Here is a 23,243-nt window from a genome sequence, read left to right as displayed (position 1 = left end):
GGGGGGCGGCCTCTCTTGGCCTGAGCTGGCAGTGGGGGCAAGGACTCCAAGCGGCAGGTGAGGAAGGCTCATCTTCCCAAGGGGAAAGGGTTTTTCGGGGGAGAGGAAGGTAGGAGAGGAATGAAGGTTCCTTACCCACCCATTTCTCTTTCCAGACTGTGTTCCATGCTCCTACTCCCTTGACTTTAGACGAATTCAAAACCAAGTAAAAGAGAGACTGTCCCTGCAGTCATTTCTGCATGACTGAAACATCACCAGCTGCCGGAACCTGCTCCTTGGCACCCCCTCCACTCCCCCAAACAGTCTTTGGGACCTTTCCCCGCCCCAGCTTCTAAATGGCCAAGTCCAATCCACCCCCTCTACCTGGGCGCCAGGCTTCTGGCTCCCCTACTCCCAGCCAGAAAGGAGCACAAGACCCAGAATTTCTGCAAATACGTTTAATGCACTTAGATTACACGGAGGGACAGGGGGCAAGAAGGAAATATCTAAGTCAGTCACCCAAAATTCTTACAAAAGTTCCTGGCTGGCTGCAGCCCCTAGGAACTGAGTCGCCATTGACATTAGAAACTAATAAAAATTTTTTACAAAAGTCTGCTCATTGCAGCATTCAGGTACTTGTACAAAAGGAGGGCTCTCTCTACAGCGACCCAGGTACCTCGCCTGGCACGGAGGCCCTGGAAGCCAGAGAGGAAAGACAACCAGATAAAAAAAAATAGTCAAGGGATTTCTTTACTGGTCTGCCCCATAGGGGCACCAACTTTCAGGGTTTTTCCCTGCTCTCAAGTCAATCTTAAAACCCAGTCCCAAGACTCTGTGTTCATCTTTTAAAAACACTCTAGCCCTTTTAAGCTCCCCGTGGCTTCCCAGACCCTGCCCTGGAGCCCGGCCTTTGGAAGAGGAAGAGAAGGGCAGGAAGAAGTACCAGCTCCCAGGCCAGACCTGAGACCTTGCACAAGCCTCTCCACCCCTCCGGATGGCAGCTGGGTCTGTGGTCCTCCCGCAGCCCGTACTGGACCTGAGGAGCCACAGGATTGGTCTCATATAGCAGGCAAACAACGCTGGGGAGCCTCTTCCTAGCACCAGGGACCTGGGGGGAGGGGTGGGACTGGGTGAACCTCAAGGAAGCCAGTGGAAGAGGCAGATCAGGGAAGGAAGCCCCTTACCTCCCCGCTCGCTGCGAGGTCAGGGCTGCCAAAGGGCTGCAGGCAGGGAAAGAAGGGATACACTTAGTGAGCACCCACCACGCTTTGGGTGCTGCACTGGGCACAGGACGTGGTCGCCTCGCTTATTTCGCAGTGAGGGTTCCCTCTCATCAGCCAGCTCAGTGGAGACCCCCTCCCAGAACAACCACTGGGAAGACTCCACTGAACAAGGGAAAGGAGGTCTGGTCAGAGGCAGCAGGTGTCTAGGTACTGCCCTGCAGCCGGTGCACCGCAGGGGAAGGAAGTGGAGGCCTGGCCCCGGCGTGACCTTGGAGGTTCCTTACATCGTAGCACAGGAATGGGATCACAGGCTTCATGGGCTCAGCGTTCAGAGCTCACCTACTTCCCTCCTGCCTCCCATACTGATGACAAATCTTAGTTCAGAAGATACCCCCCTCCCTGCTGCCAAACCAGGCAGGTGGAGGTAGGGCCCCAGAAAGAAAGGATTGGTGGAGAGGCAGGTGGGGGGGAGCAAGGGCAGGAGGAAAGCTCAGGGCACCTCTCTGGCCACAAAACGTCAGAAGACGAGAGCTTCAAAGGCAGGGGTGCTGCGGTGGGCGAAAGCCAGGAAATGTCCTTCTGAAAAATTCTCAGGCAAGGCACAGCGGCTGCCAGCGTCAGGTCCAGAGGGTTCCCACACGGCTGCTGGCAGCCGGAAGCCTGTCTCCCCTGCCACTCCAGGCCTATCTGCCTTGCAGCTCCGAGTTTGATGGAGTTAACCAGGTGGCCCTGAGGGTGTGTGCAGAGAAGGACCAAGGTCCCTCGGAAGTCCAGCTACTGTTCCCTGGGGAGCCCGGCCACAGCCTTTATGGCCCGTGGAGGCAGCTCTTTGGCTGGATCTGTCATCAGCAGGGCCCTGCACCTGTGGGCCTCCTGGTGGTGCCTGTGTGTGGCCATGCAGGCAGGGAAGGTCATGGTCCCTGACAGACAAAATGGCTTTGCTTTGGACAGGCCTGAAAGATGATCCTGAAATAGTGGTCCCTAGACTTGGGAGTAAGAGGGTACGAAGGGGGCTTGTTGATTCCTGGGCAGAAGTAGGAGATAACCCAAGAGGAACCCCCAAACCACAGGGCTTCTGGGAGGAAGGTCATAAGAATTGCAGTTTTCAGGCAAGGGACCAAGGACCATGAGAGGCCCAGATGCAGGACAAGTATGGAGAATGGAAGATGAGACATGAATGGGTCAGGGAGGATGGATGGGAGGGCAGTAGAGTGCGGTGTTTGCAAAATCAACGTTATAGACATGTCGAGACGTTAATTTCTCTGTTTTTAATAAGCCAGACTCCTGCAGCCTGGAGGCTGGGAGGCCCAGGGGAATGAGGAAATGGGATCAGAGTGGTCAAAGAGCTGGAGACCCAGGCCCTGAGTGGCAGGCGGGGGTGATCTGTGAGGTGCTGGGCCTCACCCTCTCCCAGGCAAGCCTGGCTGGGTGGGAAAGGCCTGGAAGATGAGGCTGAGGCCACCATGTCTCTGAGACCCGATGGTCCTTGAATTTGTGGGGCCCAGGCCACTTGGGGACCAGCAGCATCCCTGCTTGGCCCCAGCTGAACTGGGCTCAGGGCCGCATGGGGGGCGTCTCAGTTCTCTGCCCTGGGCTCCGCCGGCCAACCTGGGAGAAAAGCCTCTCTCTGAAGCGGGCTCCTCTGGGCCCTGGGCTGGCGGGTGAGCCACTGGCGCCGTCTCTGGTGGCGGGTCAGGGGAAGACAGCCCCGGGCCCCTGTCTGAGAGAATGCAAAAGTTCATCTGCGAATAAAGTCTTGTTTAAAAAACATTATATACACAGCTTCTGGACATCTTTGAAGAGCAATAAAATACCATCAGTTTCTACAAAATAAAAATAGAGGAACAAAACCAAACATGATCAGAGGAATTGTTCCGTGGTGGGAGGAGCCTGACTACTCAAGGCTTCCTGGAGCCGAGCTCGGTGCTGAACCCACAGGGCCGCTCCACCTCCTTCCTGCTGGGCTGCGTGGCAGGGGGTAGGCGAGAAACGAGGCCTGAGACCTAGGGGCACATCAAAGGTCTGGAGTCACTTCTCAAACCAGAACTTGTGGCGGCAGCAGAAAGTGAAGGCTTGCATTTGCCTGCTCAGTGCCCAGTGGGCTCAGGGCCTGGCCACGTGGGCCTGGCGTTGCAGGCGAGGGGGGGTCAGCCGCCCATGCCCGGCGTCCCACCACGCTGCAGGTGTGTGGCTGCTCAGTCATCCTCACGCTTGTCCTGCCTTTTAATGGTGGGAGTCCCTCTCACACAGTTGTTATACCGAAGTTCCTGGGGAGCAGCCGGGCTCTCCTCTGGCCCCTGCAGGGCCCAGCCCAGGCTAGTGCAGTGGACTGTCGAACACCACGTCGGGTAGGATGGAGACTTTCAGCTTCTTTTCGGGCCAGCTGTACTCCTTGGGAAGTTTGAACTGTGGAGGCAGCAAGCACAGAGCCAGAGTGCACGCGTTAGCGGAACCCACCACCTTCTCTGCAGGTTGCCTAGCGAAGTGTCCAGGACCCTCACGCAGGCCCAACCCTGGGCGCCGGGGCTGATAGGCCACTGGTTTCCTGGCTTTAATCTCAAATGCTAGATAGACCCAGGTGGGTGGCTGAAGTCAAGCTGCTGGAGTTCGGTGACCCCTTCTCCCCCTCAGTACCCCCCTGCCCCCAGGCCAATAATTAACCAGGAGATGGAGGAGGCATGTTTTCTAACTCTTTCTCGACTGTGCTGACCTCTCTTCAGCTCACTTCCTTGGTTCTGCCTCTGGCCACAAGCATGTAAGGAATCTGTTCCCTGAGGCCCTTGGGCTGGAGAATGGGGGGCAGGGGGAGGGTGCAGATGCTACAGAGAAATGCCTTGAGGTCTAAAACTGCAGACCTGTCCCTGCTATGGCTTCGCATTTGAAGGCTAGTGCAGAAGGATCCTGAACCCTGACTTCCGTAGCCTTTGCCAAGGGGTCCAAGGGAAGGAGGCCCTGACTTGGCCTCAGAGGGAGGAGAGGAGCAGAATGAGTGTGGCTGGAGGTGATTTCTTGGGTCTGGTGCATCCTAACAGGAACAAGCCTTCTGCCCTGCTTCCCCTTGTTCAATCTCACTGCGTCCCAGGTTATGAGCCTCGGAGTGGTCCCAGTGATGGTCAAGGAGAGATCTAGGTCTTCCTGCCTTATCCAGGGAGTCACTGATTTTCTTACAGTTTTGTTTCTAGAGCTTCCAGTGGGGGTAAGGGGAGGAGGCTGACACACGTTACTCCCTCTACAGCCTGGACTCTGACTGTGCTCGGGCGCACAGCTGGCGCTCCACAGATGAACCCTGCCGGAACCAGGGCCCGCCTTTCACGACTCCCGCTGCCCTGGGGCGCGGCGAGAGTCGTGGAGACTGGACAGGAGGGGAGAACAGGCCTTCAGCCCGCGTCGAGCTGCGGCTGGAAGTGAACCGGCCTGATGCTTCTTGGCTGGCCCCTCTCCTTCCCTCTGATGGGGGACTGTCCAAGCCGGGACTAAAGTGGAGAGTGGGGCAGGGTGTGGGGACAGCCTCCGGACAGGAAAGGAAAAAAAAAAAGTCATTTTTAGTGACCTACTTTCCTAAGCTTCCCCTGGCTCCTGTCCCTCCTGCCTGGACTGTCCCCCTCTCAACCCCTCAACACCCAAGCTCAGACAGCAGGCTGGCACCAAGCCACCCCAGCGCTGCGTGGCCTCTCCGGAAGCGCTTCTGGGCAGCTGGCTCTGGCCTGACTGAATGGGAGCCGGGCCTCAGGGACCGGTGGCTTGTGGGGGTTGACTGGCTGGCACAGACTGGGGACTTGGTGACTTCTGAATGTATAAATGAGTTAATTTACCAAGCTGTATCCCAGAGGATAGACAAGACACTATCCTATTTGGGGTGACCTGAGGCTTTGAGGGGTTCCTGCCGACCCAGAGACCCGACAGGACAGTCCCGCCCCGCACGCCCTCCTCCACCCCATGCGCTGTCTGATGCGGCCACAGGAGCCCTGGCCGCGGGGGGCTCCAGCACTGGAGGACAGCTAGCTCCGGCCTGGCCTCTCTGTGGCTTGGAAGCTTGGCCCCTGGGAGGTGAAGGAGCTCTCCCCTAACATACCTCCTGGCAGAAAGGGCAAGGGAAGGGCCTGTTTCTGCCGCAGGCAGGGGAGGGCCCAGATGGACTCTCCAAAGGCCGGAGGCCAGCCTGCTAATGTTCTACTAACCTGCAGGGCACCAAGGCCAGCAAGGCTCCGATCCCACTGGGGTGCTGCTTAGCAGGAGGCCAGGGGAGGGAAAGGGACTTTCCAGGATGAGGTAAGTCCCCACAAGTGAGGATGCCGGGAACGAGGAAGAAAAACAAAGGGGATTATGGGCTCCAGTCCTGTACCCCAGAAGAGTAGCCAAGGAAAGCACAAGCCCCCACCTGGCCTGCCAGCTCCTCGTGCTCTGGGTGGGAGTTGGAAGAAGCAGACCAAGAGGGGAAGGCTTATGGCGAGAGAAGGGAGTTAGGAGAGTGGCTCCTGGGTGGCCTGAGGCGAGAGCGGGAGTCTCTTGCTGCCCACCAGAACTCCCCCGTGGAATGTTCTCTGGCAGCAGGCATGAGCTTTCTGTTCAGAACCTGCCAGGGAACAGCAGGGGCTGGGGAGAACTCGTACTAGCCTGAAGGCCCTGGCTGCCTCTTCAATGAGGTTCTCAGGAGCCGGCAATTCAGCCTGCCGGGTGTCCTTACGGGGGCTGGGGGTGGTGGGAAGACAGAGAGAAACAAACCCCTTGAACATCCCCAGGGTCTCCTTTCCAGCTTATCCCTACACTGGGAGCGAAAGGAGGAGGGAGGGAGGGAGGGACAGAATGAGAGAGGGAGAGAAAGAGAGAGACACGCACATACACTCCTGGTGACCAAAACCCTCCGTTAGAGAGAACCAAATATGCTTACTTCCTCTGGAGAAGTCAAATCTTCTAAGTCCTCCAACATTTTCTCTACAAATTCTTCAGTCAACAGAATCTGGGAAGAAAGCACACGGCAGGCTTTTATTTTATTTTTTAAATCTATGGTCTTTTTGCCAATTGTCGAGCTCTGGACCTTCTGGACGTGGAGGAGATGTGAGCCACGGTGACCTGTTCTAGGTAAGGAGGGAAGTGCTCCAGGCCTGTCTCGACTATCACTTGCCCCCACCACCCGCCTGTAATATCAGAGGAACTTGGGCGGAGAATGAAGGGCATCCGAGGACCATGGGGAAGCAAGGTGGGGACATTCGGAGGTACAGAAGTGCTGGTCCCAGAAGGGATATGGAAATGGGTGGGAAAATACTGCTTTTGGCAGTTTGGGCCTCCTGCATGTTTCAGTGCGCTAGAGGGGAAACAAAAGCCGAGGGGCAGGGAAGAGCAATTGCCAACATCCTTCTTGCCCAACCAGGTCACATGTTCCCCCTTGCCCTCACTTGGTAGGACAAAAAGAATCTGTTTGCATTTGGAATACAAGCCCTGTCTGGAATCTGGAAATGCCCCGGAAGGTACACAGGAGAATGTCTGCGCTGGAGACATTGGATGCACCAATCTCTCATTTTTCGCATGGGAAAGGGGCTCTTGACTCCCATTTCCACTTGCAGCATCCACAACCTCTCAGGCTGGAAGCTCCCAAACCCCCGGCTTGCCAGCCCCCTTCAGCCACTGAGCTCTTCCAAACTTCCTTCTAGAAACCTCCTCTCCAGGTCGCCTCCCGGCTGCCCTACTTTGCCACTCTAGTCTGAGGCCTTCTCACTTTATGCACTGCCTAGGGCAGCCTGGCCCCGCTACTGAGACAGCACAACCAGCACCCTCATCCCCCAAAGACGTTTCACAGCCCACGGGAGCGTCCAAGGGCACTCTCTCAGGCCTTCCTCGGCCTGACGGGCCACGTTTCCAGCCGGCTCCTCTGCTCGCGCGGGCTCTGCAGAGCCAGGCCAAGTTCACCCAGGCCTGCACCACACCAGACCCGGGTGAGGATGTCTTTCCTCTTCCCAAGCTGACCCCTTTCTCCATTCCCCCTCCTTCCTGCGCTAGCCCATGGGGCCTCCTGGCCTCTGCACCCCAGGCTGTGGCTCTAGCTGCCTCTGCTTCGCCTCCTCCAGCAAAGTTTGAATGCCCTGGGCGGGGCGTGGAGGGAGAAAGACAAGGGGTGAAGAGGCCAGTGAAGGGCTCTGCTGAGAGAAAACCCCCTATGAGAAGGATGGGGATCAAGAACTTGAGAAAATACCTATCAGGTTTCCCCTGGGAGTTGTACACTCTGATAAGAACAGAAGTTCCACCGTTTGGAATGTAGTCTGCTTGTGAGGTGAAGTGAGATGGCAGAGAAAAGCAGCAGGGTCACCAGGGCCCTCGGAGAGTGGAGGACTCCAAAGGAAGGACACTGATGGGGTGGAGGGGGGAGCCAGGAACAGGAGAAAATCACCCCAGGTGAACACACCAGCAACCACCACACCAGGCAGCCTGCTAAACGCTCATCATCGCAGCTCCTCAGCCTCCTTGCAGACGAGGAACCCGAGGTGCCGACAGGTTATGTAATTTGCCTAACACCACACAGCTTGTGAGTGGCTGAGACAAGGCCATATCCTGAACTCTTACCCCTGTGACTTTTATGCATGTGCTTATTCTTCCACTCATCTGCCCAGCAATCTACTCGATTCCATAGCATCCCCAGGTGCCTCTGCTGGGCCCAGCCCTGGGCGGAGCCCCAGGGACCTGGGAATGAAGAAAATCCATTCCCCACCTGGACACTCTCCCACACTTGGTTGACAGGGAGCCAAAGGACGTCTCCTTCCCAGGCTGCAAGCCCACAGCCAGAGACAAAACAGCTCCAACCACCGGCCCGCATCTCCTCCCTCAAGTTTCTGTTTGGGGAGCTCAGGCCTCAAGTGAGGATAGAGACAAGGTTCAGACAGGCAAATTGGGTGTAGGGAAATGCCTGCCTGAGGACCCTCCCACCCTGTTCTTCCTCCAAGTTGCCACGGTGGGACTAGCTGACTTCCTCTCACAGGCTCCAGTGACCAGTTCCCGGTCACACACTGATCCTCCCACAGGGGTTTCGCTCCTCCTCCTCTTCTTAGCCCATGGCCTCCCCCTGCCCCCAGCCAAGTCCAGCTTCTCCACCAGTTATCACCAGTCTGCTTGAGTAGTACAAAAGTCACATTCATATTTTTGGCATTTCCGGGACTTGCTGCCATCTCTTCAAATGCTAGCACAAACACAGGCATACCTAAAACCCAATTACATTACAATGGCTCCAGTCTGGGCCAGGCTGGGCTGATTTCTAACCCACAAATAACTTGGAGGGAGAGACTTTTCTGCCAGAGAGGTAAATAGGTCTGGGACTGTAACTAGTTCTTGGGGTGAGACGAGGCGGGGGGAGGGCTCACAGGGACTGCGGCCACCCAGCGAGACTCCGAGGAGCCGTTTCTCAACAACAGTAAAGATAACCCCACTGCCGCGAGTTCGGCCTGCAGTTAGGGCCTCTGACAAAGGTCTGGAATGGGTGGTGAAGAGGGTGAGTTATGGCGGTTCTTAGTAGAACTACCACCAAGGGTGCAGGGTGCCATCTGTGTGTGGACTCACTCAGTACTCAGCTGGGGGAGGGGACGGCAGGACCAAAAAAGGGGGACAAGCCCTAGTCGCTAGTCCATCTTCACTTTTGGCGATTTGCTGGTTCCTGCTGGAAACTTCAAATTATTTTAAAGAAACTAAAGGGGGTAAAATTATACATGAGATCTGCATGATATTAAGGGTGACATTCCCTGCAAAGAAACACGACAGACTGTCATAGCTCCAGGCACCTAATTTAATTTCCTTTGGGAGTTAAACCTTAGACGCTTGAATTCAACAAACAGGCCCTGTTCTTTGTATATTTCAGACCCGGAGCTGAGAATGTTAACAGATCTTATCAACAGGACACTGGAGATAGACAGCTATGATGGAGCGGCTCCTGGGAGCTCTCACGAGTAACAGACTCCCCGTTGTGATACAACTGTGGGAAAAGCCTGAGAAATTCTGGGGCTCGGGGTTTTTGGAGCTCACTGGGTCCCCGTGGAGCTCCCTGGCTCTGCCACAAATAATAACAGGAATGGTTATGACAATGACAGTAGTAATGATAACACCGCCAAGAGCAGGAGCAGTGCCTCCTCTGTGTGCCAGGCACTGGGCTTGGTGTTTGGCCTGTATCGTTTCACTGAGTCTTCATGGCAGTCCCACAAGGGAGGGAACTATCATCTCCATTTTGTAGACAAGCAGGTGTCAAGAGGAGACAAGTCTCCTGGACTGTAAAAGACTGGTGATCTGCCCTGGCTGGTGCGGCTCAGTGGATTGTGTGCCGGCCTGCGAACCAAAGGGCTGCCACTTAATTCCCAGTCAGGGCACATGCCTGGGTTGCAGGCTGGTTCCCAGTTGGAGGCACGCTAGAGGCAACCAATTAACATTTCTCTTCCTCTCTTCCTCTTTCTCTAAAAATAAGTATTAAAAAAGAAAAAAAAAAGAAAAAAAGAATAGTGATCTGACCTCAGGGTAGTAGAGGATGCTCTTTTCCTGCCTGGGAAAGGTACCCCAATTCTGGAAGCCTCGTGCTGACTCCTCTCTCTGCTCTGAATGGGGAGATGAAGATGACTTTGGCTTTGACCAATGGTTTGGAAAACCAAGTCCCAACCCCAACCAGCCACGTATCTCCTGGCCAGCAACTCAGCTCAAAAGGACTGGAACCCTGAGTGTCATAGACATACAGCTGCTCAAAAACCAAGGTGGCCAGCTGGAAAGGAAGGCAGACCATGCCCAAAGACGGTTTCCAAGTGGGGACAGCAGGGCAAATTTCCAGGCTGGCTGGAGAACGCACACAGTTACTCTAGTCGAGAAAACAGTAGAAATAATAACAATGAGAAATAAAATAGCAGTCATTGATGTCTGCACTCACCAAGAGCTGGGCATAAAATGCTGATGTTTGTGCACAAAAGGTCCTGGGAAGGAAGAGATTCCCTTATGGGAGGGGAAAGCCAACCAAACTCCCCTGGGAAATTTTTGAAAATACAGTAACTAGGCCCCATCCAGACCTCCTGAATCAGAATATCCTGGGCAAGGCCAAGGCATGTGCATTTTTAAAAGGCCTCCCAGGAGCTCCTGGTAGGAGTAGTGCTGGGAAATACTCAGGCTCACAGGGGAAAGGAGTTTGGACACAGGCTTAACCAACAGGGGCGAGCTGCTGGCTGCAGCTCCCGCCGCCACCCTTGCTCAGGGAGGGGGCTTGGAATCTAGGCCAGCAACTTAGTCCAAGGTGCTCACACCAGGTACCTTAGGACAGCCTGGCTGGTTGGTGAGGAGGGAGGACTGTCAACAACTTCCCAATTCCCCGGGCCCCAGCAAGTTCCAAAAGGAACTCAGAAAGTGATCTTTCGTCAGTGCCTGTCCTGGGCAGGCCCAGCTATGCTGCAGGCAGAAGCTCAGATGTTATAGATCTGATTCAAATGTCTGTGGTCAATGATATTTCTGAGTCTGCAAACAGTGCTGACAATACCCCCTCCTTCCCCTTGGTATGACAATCCACACTTTTGTCTGGGGCCTTGTTTGCATTTCGTGTTGACACGTTGTTCTTGCTTCCCAACAAGTTTGGCTTTCTTTTTCCCTCCCTTTCCTTCTCTGAGGGAAGGAAATGTGCTGTTTACAGGGTGGGGCCTGCCAAGGAGCTGCTCTGGCACCTTCGATGGCGGTGGAGGAGGCAGGGATGAGGAAGCGGTCCAGTCTGCATCCCCCTCACCCTGCGGGCCAGACCCGAGCCAGAAAACAGCCGGGGGACTCCCCAGGCTCAGGACAGGGAGGCTGCAGTGGCGGCAGCTCAGCGAGGCCTCACTCATCTCCTGTTCGTGGTGGGTGGTGAGCAGTTGGCTCCGGTGGCCACGGGCAGGCTCGGACTCCTCCTGCTGCGGCTGCTGGCTGGTGCGGGCACAGCGGGCCATCGTCACAGGCCTCCCCCGCAAAGGAGGGTGGCACACTCCCCGGGGCCTGGTGCAGGGATTTGCACCCTATTGGGCATCCTCCTGGACGAGGCAGGCTACCATGGCAGTCCATGCAAAGGCTTCCAGAGAGCACAGGCTGAGGCCAGGTTTACCAGCGGATGCAGAAGCAGTAGAGCCACCGAAAAGAGGCTGCCCAGGGCCTGGGCCAGGGATTCCCAGGTGTCTTTCGTTTGTCCAAGTGGGTGGACAGGGACAGGAAAAGGCAGGAGCTTGTCCTCAGGACAGTGGTGAGTCAGAGGAGGAGAGCCCAGCAGTGAGTCCCCAAGGCTGGCCTGGAGCGTGGGGCCCACTCAGAGAAGCTGCTGGGTGTCTTCTCCCAAGCCTGGGGCCTCTCATCAGGGCTGGCAGGGAATGGGGGCACCGCCAGGGTGAGCTGTCAGACACCACACAGCTGACAAAGCACTGCAGGGCACGAAAAAATATTTCTCATATTTGGTAATGTGACCCCTCTATAACCTCCGGGGCCAACTTCTCCCCCTTCAGATCAATCCTGGCTGGGGACGGACGAACGACTCAGCTCTGGGCCAGGCTCCCACTCGCAGCACTAACAGCATGGTGATGACGGGCTCCAGGGAGAGGGCTTGTGAAAGCCACTGGGAGGAGGAATGCTGGGGAAAGGTGCAGGCGGGGGTGCCGGCAGGCCGCCGCCAGCGTCTGAGGGCCTGCCTGTGGAGCTCGGGAGCTGGCTGATAGGCTTCCCCGCTCACCCCGAGGGTGACAGCAGCAGATGGTAGGGCAGAGGGAGTCAAGGTGTCGACCTCTGGACATTGAGAAGCCTATGGAATCAGAGCAGGATTCCTGCCTCTCCAGCTTCTCCAGGAAGCAGGGAGTGCCCACCGCACTCAGCCTGGGGCTGCCAATGGCCCTGCCTTTGTGCGCTGGAGCCCTGACTTCTCGGGGCTGCGGAGACTGGGGAGAGAAGCGGCACGGAGAACAGGTGCAGGCCCAGGAGGAGGCGAGTGTGGAGGCCTGTCTGGGGATACTCCGCAAGCTCCAGAAAGGGCCCAGCCTCCCTCACCTTCTACCTTTCCCTCTCAGCCTCTCCTTTGTCACTCTCCTCCCATGTGGGGTATATTTGCCATGCTTTTTCCCCAAGAGATACCAGGCCCGGGCCGGCAGCCAGCACAAGGTGCCAAGGCTGGGAAAGAGGGCTTCCAAGGCTGTTGAAGGCTGATGCAAGAAAGTCATCCCGGCCCCTCCCAATTCAGCTGGGACCAACAGGGAGCTTCAAGCAGCAGCCAAGAAAACAGAAGGCTGGGTCTCTTGCCTTCACTGGTGACAAGCCTAATCCCAGGCCTCTAGGAGGTCCTGCAGACTCCCAGGGAGACAGCCAGCCCCAGGAGGAGACCTAGAGGTAATTACAGGCCCAGGTTCCCACAAACCAGGGAGCTGCCTGTGACCACAGTGGCAAGACCCTAAAGGGAGTGCAGGCTGGCAGTCAGCTGCAGGAAATGCTGACTGCTGGGGGGTGGAAAGGAGACTTGGTGCGGGTGTTGGCTCCCTGGCTGAGCACTGGCTGGGGGCAGGGCAGAGGGTGTCCTAGGACTTCTTGGAAAGGGCCTGAGAAACCCCTTAGCGAGTGAGGGTGTGTGCCTGGGGAGCGGGGCCCCAGCCAGCCTTCCTGGGGGCTCCCCTGTGAGCTGGCCCCTGTGGTGGACCACACTAATGAGCCCATAACACAGGCCTTTGATTAAGCAGCTCCCAGCACAGCAACTTTATTGAAACATGCTGAAGCCAGTGGCTGGTTCCCACCGCTCCCGGTTCCCTGGGCAACAGTGCACGGGAGGGGACCGTGTGCATGGGAGTCAGCGGTGCCCTAGCGCTCGAGCTCACTGAGGGGCTGCTGGCACGGCGGGGGAGCAGAGCTGGGCTAGAACACCAGCAGCCGGGGATAAGAAGCTTGGGAACTTGGGTTGGGTCCAGAACTTTGAGGGGGACTGAGGGGCAACATGACATCTGCTGAGCCCTCCGGGGGCCAAGGTCCCCACGCTGCTGAGAAGTGGAAATGTTGCCCAACCCCCTCCTCAGGGCAAGAGGATGTTCCAAGGCGGAGACCAGACTCCAAAAAGAGGTTCAGAGTTGAGGATGTAAAACGTAACCAGTGGGCGGGAGAGTATTTCTTGAGTTTTGGGAGACCCCAGTCCTGACTTTCCCAAGAAAATGTGCTTGAACCTTAAATACACACAAATGTTACCTGAGGACACTCCTGTGGAGACCTGTCAGTACTCAGTCATCTACTGGGAATGACAACCTGTGAACTCTCAGGGGCTGGGGTCTCCTGTGTGGTCCCCACCTTCCCTCTCTTTACTAGCTCTGCCCAGGCAAGAGGTCCGCTCCCTGCCTGCTGTCCACAGAGGCGGCTGGGTGGCCTGGGACATGGCTGGGGGTGGGGCGGGGAGGCCCTTTCCACTAGTGCTGGGCTAATTTCAAATGTTACACTTAAGAGCTTTTGCTACAGTAACTACCAACACCACATGGACAGAAATCTAATGTTACCAAGAGGGAGTTTTAAAATATATTTATAACTTTATGGTTCAAAGTAATTTTGTTATGAAACAGTGTAATAACAACAATGGAAAAAGGCAAGATAATTTATGGAACACAATATCCCTAAAGCACCAGCTTCCATTTCTACCTTGGCTGAGTCTGGGGAGTGTGGTTGGGGTCCTCTGTTTGCTGTTTGTTTTAATTAAGGGTTTGTATTTTAGGGGGAGGGGGAGGGACTACGGCCTAAAGGAAGAGAAATTCAGCTGCAAGACAACACACACATGCAGACAAAAAGGCATGCCCATGGTAACAGTATATAGGCTTCACAGACCCCCGGGTTAAACACACATAACTCTTCTCCCCGCTGCTGTAATCCCCCCCCCACCCCATCCCCCCGCGCCTCCCCCCCCCCCCCGCCACCTACCCATACACCACAAGCAAAGCAGATCACCTTTTGGATTAGGGTCAGATTCCTGAACAGTTTTTAAAATTTTTTTTTAAATTAAGAAAAGAAATTTTTGATTCTCACCTGAGGATATGCTTTTTCTTTTTTTAAATTGATTTTAGGAGAGGTAAGGGGTGGGGGGAAAGAGAAACACCAATGTGAGAGAGAAAAATTGATCAGTTGCCTCTTGCACATGCTCCAAACAGGAATTGAACCTACCACCTAGATATGTGTTCTGACTGGGAATTGAACCTGCAACCCTTTGGTGTATGGGACGACATACTAACCAACTGAGCAACCCAGCCAGGACCAGATTCCCTTTCTTTCTTTCTTTCTTTCTTTTTTTTTTTTTAAAGATTTTATTTATTTTACTTTTAGAGAGAGGGGAAGGGAGGGAGAAAAAGAGGGAGAGAAGGAACAGTGAGAGGTACAACAATTGATTGCCTCTTGCATGCTCGCAGCTGGAAACCTGGCCCACAACCCAAGCATGTGCCCTGACTGGGAATCAAACCAGTGACCTTTCGGTTCACAGGCCAGTGCTCAATCCATTGAGCCACACCAGCTAGGGCCCAGGTGCCCCTTTAAAAAAAAACTTAATCACACTATTTTTTCCATTACCATTTCACACCCCTATGCACCCTCTTCCACCTCCACCCACCCCAGGTGCCCTGAGTTTAGAGAGGTCAGGTAGTGTGTTCCTCCTCCTGCACCCCCAACAAACAAACAAAAAAGGGTGTTGTTCCTCTAATACATTTGGGAGTACGCTGGACCAGGCCAAGTACCTATGAGGCCTGGAACAGGGTGGGGGCTGGAAGGAGGCCTCTGGTTTTCAGGCCCCAGCACCCCACTTGGCAGTGGCTCTGAAGCTGTGCTCCAGCCAGAAGAGCAAAGGGGAACTAAGTGTTCTGAACAAGCCAGGAGTTTCTGTGCAGAGAAGTTGGGTTTCCATCAGGAGGAATGGGAGAACCACTGGGTGAGGGGAAGGGGGAGCTCTTCCTGCTGAGGCCTGCCCATCCCAGCCCGAGGTCCACGTGCCCACTTTCTAGGAAATCTGGTGGGATTTCCATACAGGCGCTCAAGAGAGGCTTCACACGCCCTCCTGTTCCGCTTCACCCTCGGTTTCCTGTACCTCTGCTTCTCCGGGGCATCCCTCAAACCTGGATTTCCACGGCAAACAGAACTACTCATGGCCAGAGCCTAGGAGTTATCACTCGTGTCCCAAGTGATAGCAGAGGCCAGGAAGTGCTCCTGGAGCTGACAGGACAGGCAGCAGCAGCCACACTCCACACGGCTTCTCATAACCAGCCCTCAGAAAGGGAGCCACCAAGAGCTGCCAAGGGAGGAGAAGGGAGGGATGGGGTTGGGAAGAGCCCATAGAAAGGAGGTGAGGAGAAGAAAAAGAGCCTTCTCACTTGTAACCAGGGTCCATGAGCTGCGTAAGGGTGCTCCTCAGTGGCAAAGGCGCCTTCCACTCCCGTAGAGACGAACGTGATGGCCATGTCACCTGTGATACTTTTATATGTAAAGTGCCGTCCATGCAGGAGCCTGCCCCTGGGGGTGGGAACATGGAGACAGTGAGCAGCAGGTCTGGACAAGGTGCAGGGGCCGCGGGGACTGTGCTCCCTGGGACAGGAAGCCTGGCCAATGCCCTCCTGGCTGCCCATGGGCCCGTGAACGGGGGACTGTAACTCAACGTGTTCATTTCACCACCTGCCAAGAGAAGCCTCTCACAAGCTCACCCCTGGCCTGGTTCCCAAGTGCTGAAAGCTAGCAGAGATGCTGGGTCAGCATGCAAAGGGTCTGCAGAGCTGGTCGAGTCCGCCTCCCTCGTGTCCTGGTGAGGCCAGGGAGGGCAGCTAGTGATGTGCCCAAGGTCACGCCCAGAGCTAAGGCTGGGGTGCGGGGCGTCATGGCCCCTTTGTAGAGATGACGAGGGAAGTAGTTCCTAATTTCCCATGTCCCTGGATGATGGCGGAGTGCCTTCGAGGCACGAATCCTGTGCCCAGAGTCTTCCACCTGCTCCTGCACCCACCAACCCGTAAGATTTGAATATGACTGGCCCCACACCTTTTAAAAGCACATCTTTTAAAAAAAAAACAACAAAAACAAAAACAAGAAAACAAAAGCTGAAGCCAAGTAGGGTCACTGAGGGAGCCTCAGGAAGTTAATGCTAATCCTCAGTCTGGAAATACACATGGGAAGGGCAGGCAGGAGCACCCAATGGAGCAGAGAGACCGGTCTGCAAAGGAAGAAAAGTTGCTCTCTGTTTTCTCAGGCTGCCCCAGGTTGACCCTTCTCTAGTCTAAAGGCCCTGAGCCCGGCTCAAAGAGGGAGCTGCGGAGGAAGCAGCTGGGGTCCTGGGTTGGGAGGCTGGGGGCCTGCCAGCCACCACTCACCCTGGCCACTAGCCATCTTTGCCCTGCTGACCAGGGTGGCTGGTCAAGGGGGCGGGTCACCATCCATGCTCCTTCCCCTGCTCCAGGGACAGTGTGGAGGGTCCAAACCAGTGCAGATCTGGTTCTAAAGCCTACATCTTTGGTCAACACACTATACAAACATTTACATCACAGTGACTTGTCCTTCTCTATGGTAACAGCAGGAGCTTTTGGGGGTCCCTCTTCCCCTGCCCTTTCTTCCTTGTCACTGTTGTCTGAATTTCCAGTTATTCTTATTGCCTCCCCTGCAATAAAATGACGGGTCACCCCTGAGAGCCGCAGAGGAAGCCAGCTGCGATGGTTTGGCCCAGTGTGGCGCCCCTGAGCAGAGGGCTGAATTCTGGCCACAGGGCGGAGTTTCTGGCACTGTGGACAGCAGCAGAGGGGACGCAGCTGGGCTTCCTGGTCCCTCAAGGAGTCTGCTGGGCTGGCCAGTGGGTTTGAGGCACTGAGTATTTTGCATGGGAAAAGCAGCAGGCAGGAGAAAGCAGAGCGCAATCAGCCAGAGCCCCTGCCCTGCTGCTCCAGCGCTATGGGGACCCTGGGCCACTGAACCTCCGTAAGGGAGCAGGGCTGAGGGACAAAGGGGAGTTCTTCAGCACATGGGGGCTACTGGCTGGCTCAGAGTCCACAGGCTCCCACGGAGCCGCCTGCATAGTTCTCCTCCCTCCCTGGGCCCCAGACTCCAACTGGGTGCGGGGGCGGCGGGGGAGACGGCAAGCGTGGGTGCGGTGGCTCCTTGAGGCCCATCTGGGTGCTGTGGGGCTCACCTTAGGCACAGAGGAATGAGGGCTCCTGACTCTTGGTTGAATTTCAGATGTACACTCTCGAGTTGCCGTGTGCGGATCAGCTCGTGGGGAATAATGGCCGTGGAACTGTCGCTTTCCAGGCTGTCTTTGCGGCTCCTGTGAAGCAAGTACAGGGACAGGTTCAGCAGAGGAACAGGCTCCGGAGACAGCAGGGACAAGCTAGATGGGCGTCTCCCAGGCCTGGAGCCTGAACAATGACAATGACAGTGATTGATGATAATGATAAAAACAGCCTTCATTCTCTAAGAACTTGCCAGGCAACCTCACAACACCCCCATGAGGTGCGCAGTATCCTTCTATCCCTTTTACAGATGAAGAACTGAGGACCCGGGGCGGGGCGGGGGCAGCAACTTGTACAGGCTGCACGGCCGGGGACTGTGGAGCTGGGATGTGATCACGGGGTGATCTGGTTCTAAAACCCACGTCTTTGGCCAACACATTATATACATGTTTACATTACAGCGATTTGTTCTCCCCTATGACAGCAGCAGGAGCTCCAGAGGGTCCTTCTGCTCCCGCCCTGGATCCTCAGACTGAGCTCTCCAAGGCTGGGGTCCTAGAAAACCAGGAGACATGACTCCAAGAGCATCCTTCCAGCTGACCCTGACAAGGCTGTGGCATCAGAGCAGGCCCTAAGCCTGCACGCACCTGCTGAGGGCCAGGACCGCAGCGACACACACCCCCTCCATCGAACCAGGGACCGATGCAATCCTCAGTGAGGGGGTGAAGACCCGGCTCTCGGGAGTCAGACCAAGGGCCAGACGGGCTGCAGAGCCTTCTCACTGCTGCCTCACACCCCCTCCCGTCCTGCTTCCCTCAGACAGCCTGTCCCACAGCTCGGCCACAGGGTCCCTTCGCAATGCAAGATTTGTTTTTTTCAAATTCAACTGCCCCCACTGAAACCTCTCAAATCTGTCTCAGCCAGAAATGAGGGTTACCCACTGATCCTATTCAAAAGGCCGGATCCTGGTTTGGGCTGTGAATCTCAGAACAATTCTCCAGTGTCCATCAAAATACTGGGTGAGAAGCTTTAGTTATTTATAATTCAAGTGGCCAAAGCCACCCAAGATGTCTGGGCCCGACGAGTGGACAGCCAGCAAGGGGCCAGCCCAACCTCACACACTGGAAGGCTGAGCACTGGGGCCTGGGGCCAGTGAGGCGCCCTGTGAGGCAGGGGCCCTCCCCAGAGGGGGGCGAGATCAGCAGGCAGCAGGGTGGGGGGCCCACTTAAGCTTTGGCTTATACCAGCCCCGGAGGGAAGGGGGACCCTTCCCACTAGCTGGGTGGATCCACCCCCAGATGTACATGAGTGCTCTTTCACAAAGCATTCCCTTCCTCTGGTTTCCTTCCCTATACCAGTTCTGAAACTGCCCTTTGCTCTAGCTTCTCCTTTGACAAACCCTTTCACAAGACCTGAGAAAGACAGAAATGCTCTGGCCAAGAGGGCCACCGAATTTCAGCACTGAAAGGAAATTCAAGTTGTTTAATCTATGATGTTCCATTACCAAACAGACCCAGTAATGCATCTCGGGACACAGAGCTGGTCCGTGGCAGTCCAGTGCGGGGCCTAGGGCCTCCGACCAGATCTCTCCCTCATGCCTGGCTGCGAGGCCTCCTGCCCTACTTCCCAGGAAAGGAGAGCGACACCGACTGCCACCTCTCAGCCTGCGCCCAGACAAGGGCGGAGCTCCGGGGAGACAACACTTCCCCTCGTTGAGCCTCTGCTCCGCTCCACTGCTCCACCGCTCCACCGCGAGGAGTCCCTAATGTACTTGCTGAGCCTTCGCATCAAGCACCCCAGGTAGATTCTTTTACAGATGAGGAAATTGAGGCTCAGAGACGGGAGGTGACGAGCCTAGGGTCACAGAATGAGTTTAAGTGGGAGAGCCCGGGCGCGATCCCCACAACTGCTTCCCTGTGCCCTCTCTGACAAAGGTCCACACAGGCACACTATCGGGCTGCCAGGCAGGGCCTCTGGGCCTCCGGGGCGGCTGGAGGGAGGGTCCTCACCTCTCTGGCACAGGCAAAAATGCTGATGAATAGCGACCGGGGTGAGGGTGGGGGGCTGGGAGAGAAGAATCAACAGCACACAGGACTAGAGACATCTCAAGCTGGAGGGAAAAATAAATTGTTGAAAGTCAGCTAAAGTCACCTTGGTAACTGCTACAACACACTCACCCAGAACGAGGACATCAAACCCAACTGCAAACAGCTTTAAAGAAATGGAAAAGAACTTAATCATCTGAAGAATTAATGTGACAAGTGCCCACATTTACACCTCCCACCAACCTTCAATCATCTGAAAGCATACTTTAATCTTTTAAGAGGAAAAAAAATTGCAAAACGCTGGATCTGCAGTCCTGAAGCTTGGGTATTTCCGGCATGCTGCTTCGATGGAAATGCGGCTGCTCCACACAACGCAGGAGCCCAGCTTTTTGCTGATTTGTTTTTTCTGGACATCGATGCAGAAGCATGAATTATTTGTGTGGGCTGGGTGAGGTATTAAATCTGCAGCCGACACAGGTTTGCAATGTTTTGCATGGTTGTCAGCTTAATCTTAGTCATAAAAAAATCAGTAGTGTGCTCACCAGCATGGCCTGATTTTTCAGCTGGGCTGTTCCCCCCCACCCCACCCCCCGAGTCCCCAATGGAGGGGAAGGCAGGGGCTGAGGGTTGGATGGGAGAAGGGCGCCCAGGGAGTCACGGTCCACACCCACTGGAACTGTTAGGGATGCGCTGCCGGGCAATGAAGGATGACCTACTGCCCCAGGAGGCAGAGTGACCAATAGCACTGGCTCGGGCACAAGATTTAACCTTTCCCTAAGCTTCCATATCCTTTTGATGGAAATAAATAACAATATCCGTTTGTTATAGGATTAAATGAGATGACCCAAGCTAAGCACCTAACGGAGCCTGGGATGCATTAGGTGCTCAAAATATATCTGGAATGCATTAACAGGATGCTATATCCGCTCCTCTGGCAAGAATGCTGAGAGTTTAATACAGACTTGTTTGCCTTTACCCTGGGCCCATAATCCGACTGCCTCTGGCCAAGTCAGTCCCCCTTTGCCCTGAGCTTGAGACAGGGGGCTTCTGAGATGGGTCTTGAAAGGGCGCCTGCTTCCCTGAGCAGACACTGTGGGCCCTGGTGCTCTGCTTCCCTGAGCTGGTGCTCTGGGAAGTCTGACTACAGGCCAGTGAAAACCCAGGGGGACGCTGTTCTGCTGGGGGAGAGGCAGGCGGGGCCTCCCCGTTGGCCTCATCCACCCTCCGTGACAACCCGAGAGCGCCTTTCAAACCCCTGAAGCTGCTCTCACTGCCCATCAACGGTTTCTCTTTTCCAGAATTTGTGGCTCCGACTTTCAACTATATTTTTAAGACAAAGTTCTGGAATCTTCCATCCATCCATGTCAGCCTCCTACGAATTCATTCAGCTTGTAAAGCCAGGCTGTTGTGTCCAGAGTGAAGGGTTGCATGTGGAAACAAACATACTATGTGGCCTCACCAGCACAGATCACAGAGGGACTATGAGTTTTTATTTGGGGTGTCTTATTTCTACTACAACTGTCATACGAGTGCCCATTCTTTGCAACCTTAGCACACTACCGACTCACACTGGCTCCCCCCATCAGCCAGCTCCCCTCAGGCTTTCTCCCTTGGGCTGCACTTAGACCTCTCCGCCCCACCTCGTGGGTGCTGTGGACTATCTGGAGCTAACAGCGGAACCCTGCCTTGTCTGGCTAGTGTTTTAAGCAGCCCGGATATTTCTGAAACCTGACTCTGGCATATATCATATCAGCATTCCCTTCTGACTTCACATCACTGACAAAACTGATAAACTGCCATCGATGTTCTCATCCAGGCTCTGACTACACAGCGAGCGGGACAGGGCCAGGCAAACATGCTGACAGACTGACATCATCACTCTTTGGGTACGCTCACCCAGCCAATGGTGAGCCGACACAACCCTCCCATCACCAAGCCCCCCGCCCTCCTGGGTGCTCTGTGGACATTTCCGTCTTGCTAATGATGATTATCAGAAGATATTCTCAAAATGTCTTACCAAACCCCACCTATGTAAGGTCTACTGTACTTCCTTTGTCTAACAGGTAGAAATAGGCAGCTTATTTCTAAAAGGGCAGTGAGGACGGCCAGGCAGGTCTGACTGTGCATGAGCCCATGCTGACCCTCAGGGCTGTTCCCTGTCACGAGTATCCACAGCCTACTTGCGGAGTGACCTAGTCCAGAGTTCTCTCTGAGAGTTGACACCAAGCTTACTTGTCTAGAGAGTTAACATGCTTTTTGCATCTTGAAACTTCTGAGTGCTTTCAGTCTGCCAACACCCCTCTCTCATTCCCTCAAAGATTTCTGACGTCAGCCTCATGAATCTCATCGGCCAATTTGCCTGGGATTCTGGGGCACAGTACTTGTAGACCAGGAGATCTGAAAACATGGCTTCAATCCTGTAACGCCTGTGTGATAATCTTCCTGATCAGATAACCATTCTTTCTGAGATGGAAGCGTAATAGAACTCGGGTAAATTTTGCTTTCTCTCTGCCATTGATTAACTCTGTCCAAACAAGGGAACCTAGGTTTTTCTCATTTCAAACAGAAGTACAAAAACTAAAGTCCTTTTTGCTGGTCAAAGCACTTTTTTGCAAGACTCAGTTCTTGAATATCAGCTTTTTTGACCCTGTTCCTTAAAAGTCTGTGCTGGTATAACATACTTCTCCTTCCAGCTTCTGCTTAAATTCTTGAAAAATTTGAGTTATGTAAAGGATTCTCTACATATCTGTACTGGTCCCTGAAGGTATTATACCTCCTTTTAATTTTCAATAATAATACTAAGAGGTACCTTTCATTGAGTACAGAATATGGTGCCAGTCTTATGCTAAACCCTTTCAAAACTGTGATTCCCATAACCCTATTATTTTTCCCATTTTGCCGACGAACTGAAACTGAGAGACTTAAATAACTTGCCCAGGATCACACAATGAGCAAATCAAGGGCCAAGGCAAAATCCCCAGGTCTTCCTGACGCCAGCTAAAAATGTAACCACAATATTTCTCCTTGAGAACCTCCCCTCCCTTGGAGTGGTCTTTCTTCCGGGGGTTTCAAGGCCATGAAGACATATTTATTTTTTTTTCCCTGAACTCTTAAAAGAACTGCTTCCTAGAAGCCAGGGCAGGGCTTCCCAAAGGGTATTTAATGGAATTTTAATTTAAGAGAAGCTTCTAGAAAAGCAGATGTGGCAAGGTCTGGATGTAATACGCTGTATCTCAGATTAGAGACTCATAAAATGTTGGCACTTTGAAGACTCTGAGGAGGGCTATAGAGGGCAAACAAACTGTTTTCATTTTGTAAGCCAGCATCTTCTAGAACCCCCTTTTCACTTAACACCCAACAAAACCCTCTGAAAGACTGCGTGAACCCTCCCTCCAGAGACCACCGGCCAGGCACTGGCAGAGACCACTGGCAGGGCGCAGGGCTTTCTGACCCAGCTCTGCCCAAGACGTGCTGTTACGAGGCCCCCTCATTTCTACTCCATCAACCTCTTTGTTGGCCAGAATTAGGTGCAGGATGAGTGTCTCTCATCATATCTTTTACCCCAAGACAGATGCTCTCAGGAGGCCTGAGAGACGGTTACACACTGCTCACTTTCAGCTCTGAGCCTGATGCCAGGGAAGCTGAAGTTCCTGTGCATGACCAGGACTTGCCTTGGTGCCGATTTTGTGACTTCTACCTGAGAAGTGTTACCCTTTCTTTTTCCTGGATAGGGCAAGCTATAGCAGCTGCTATCACAGCAGTTCTTTGAGGCACCCACCTCCCCCGACTATTCTTTGTAAAGTTTAAAGAGTCAGTTCTATAAGGCTCATTAAATAGTT

General features: G+C 54.5%; 1 protein-coding gene across 2 annotated transcripts in view; it reads right to left on the bottom strand.

Moving 5' to 3' along the window:
- Positions 1-775: 775 nt before the first annotated feature.
- Positions 776-23,243, bottom strand: part of SUFU (SUFU negative regulator of hedgehog signaling) — a 95,691-nt gene continuing 73,223 nt past the window's right edge. For both annotated transcript variants that reach the window (XM_054581430.1, XM_054581431.1), the window contains exons 9-12: positions 17,320-17,454; positions 15,527-15,665; positions 6,091-6,159; positions 776-3,608 (exon numbers count right to left, since the gene is read on the bottom strand). In XM_054581430.1, the coding sequence (XP_054437405.1) occupies positions 3,519-3,608; positions 6,091-6,159; positions 15,527-15,665; positions 17,320-17,454 (433 nt within the window). In that variant the 3' untranslated portion in view covers positions 776-3,518. The remainder of the gene's footprint in view (positions 3,609-6,090; positions 6,160-15,526; positions 15,666-17,319; positions 17,455-23,243) is intronic.

The sequence above is a fragment of the Pteronotus mesoamericanus genome, unplaced genomic scaffold (genome assembly GCF_021234165.1).
Source record: "Pteronotus mesoamericanus isolate MK-2021 breed Mesoamerican mustached bat unplaced genomic scaffold, CSHL_Meso_final contig_657, whole genome shotgun sequence".
NCBI lineage: Eukaryota > Metazoa > Chordata > Mammalia > Chiroptera > Mormoopidae > Pteronotus > Pteronotus mesoamericanus.
Note: the sequence above shows the minus strand (reverse complement) of the source record. Positions and strands in the feature narration are given on the sequence as shown.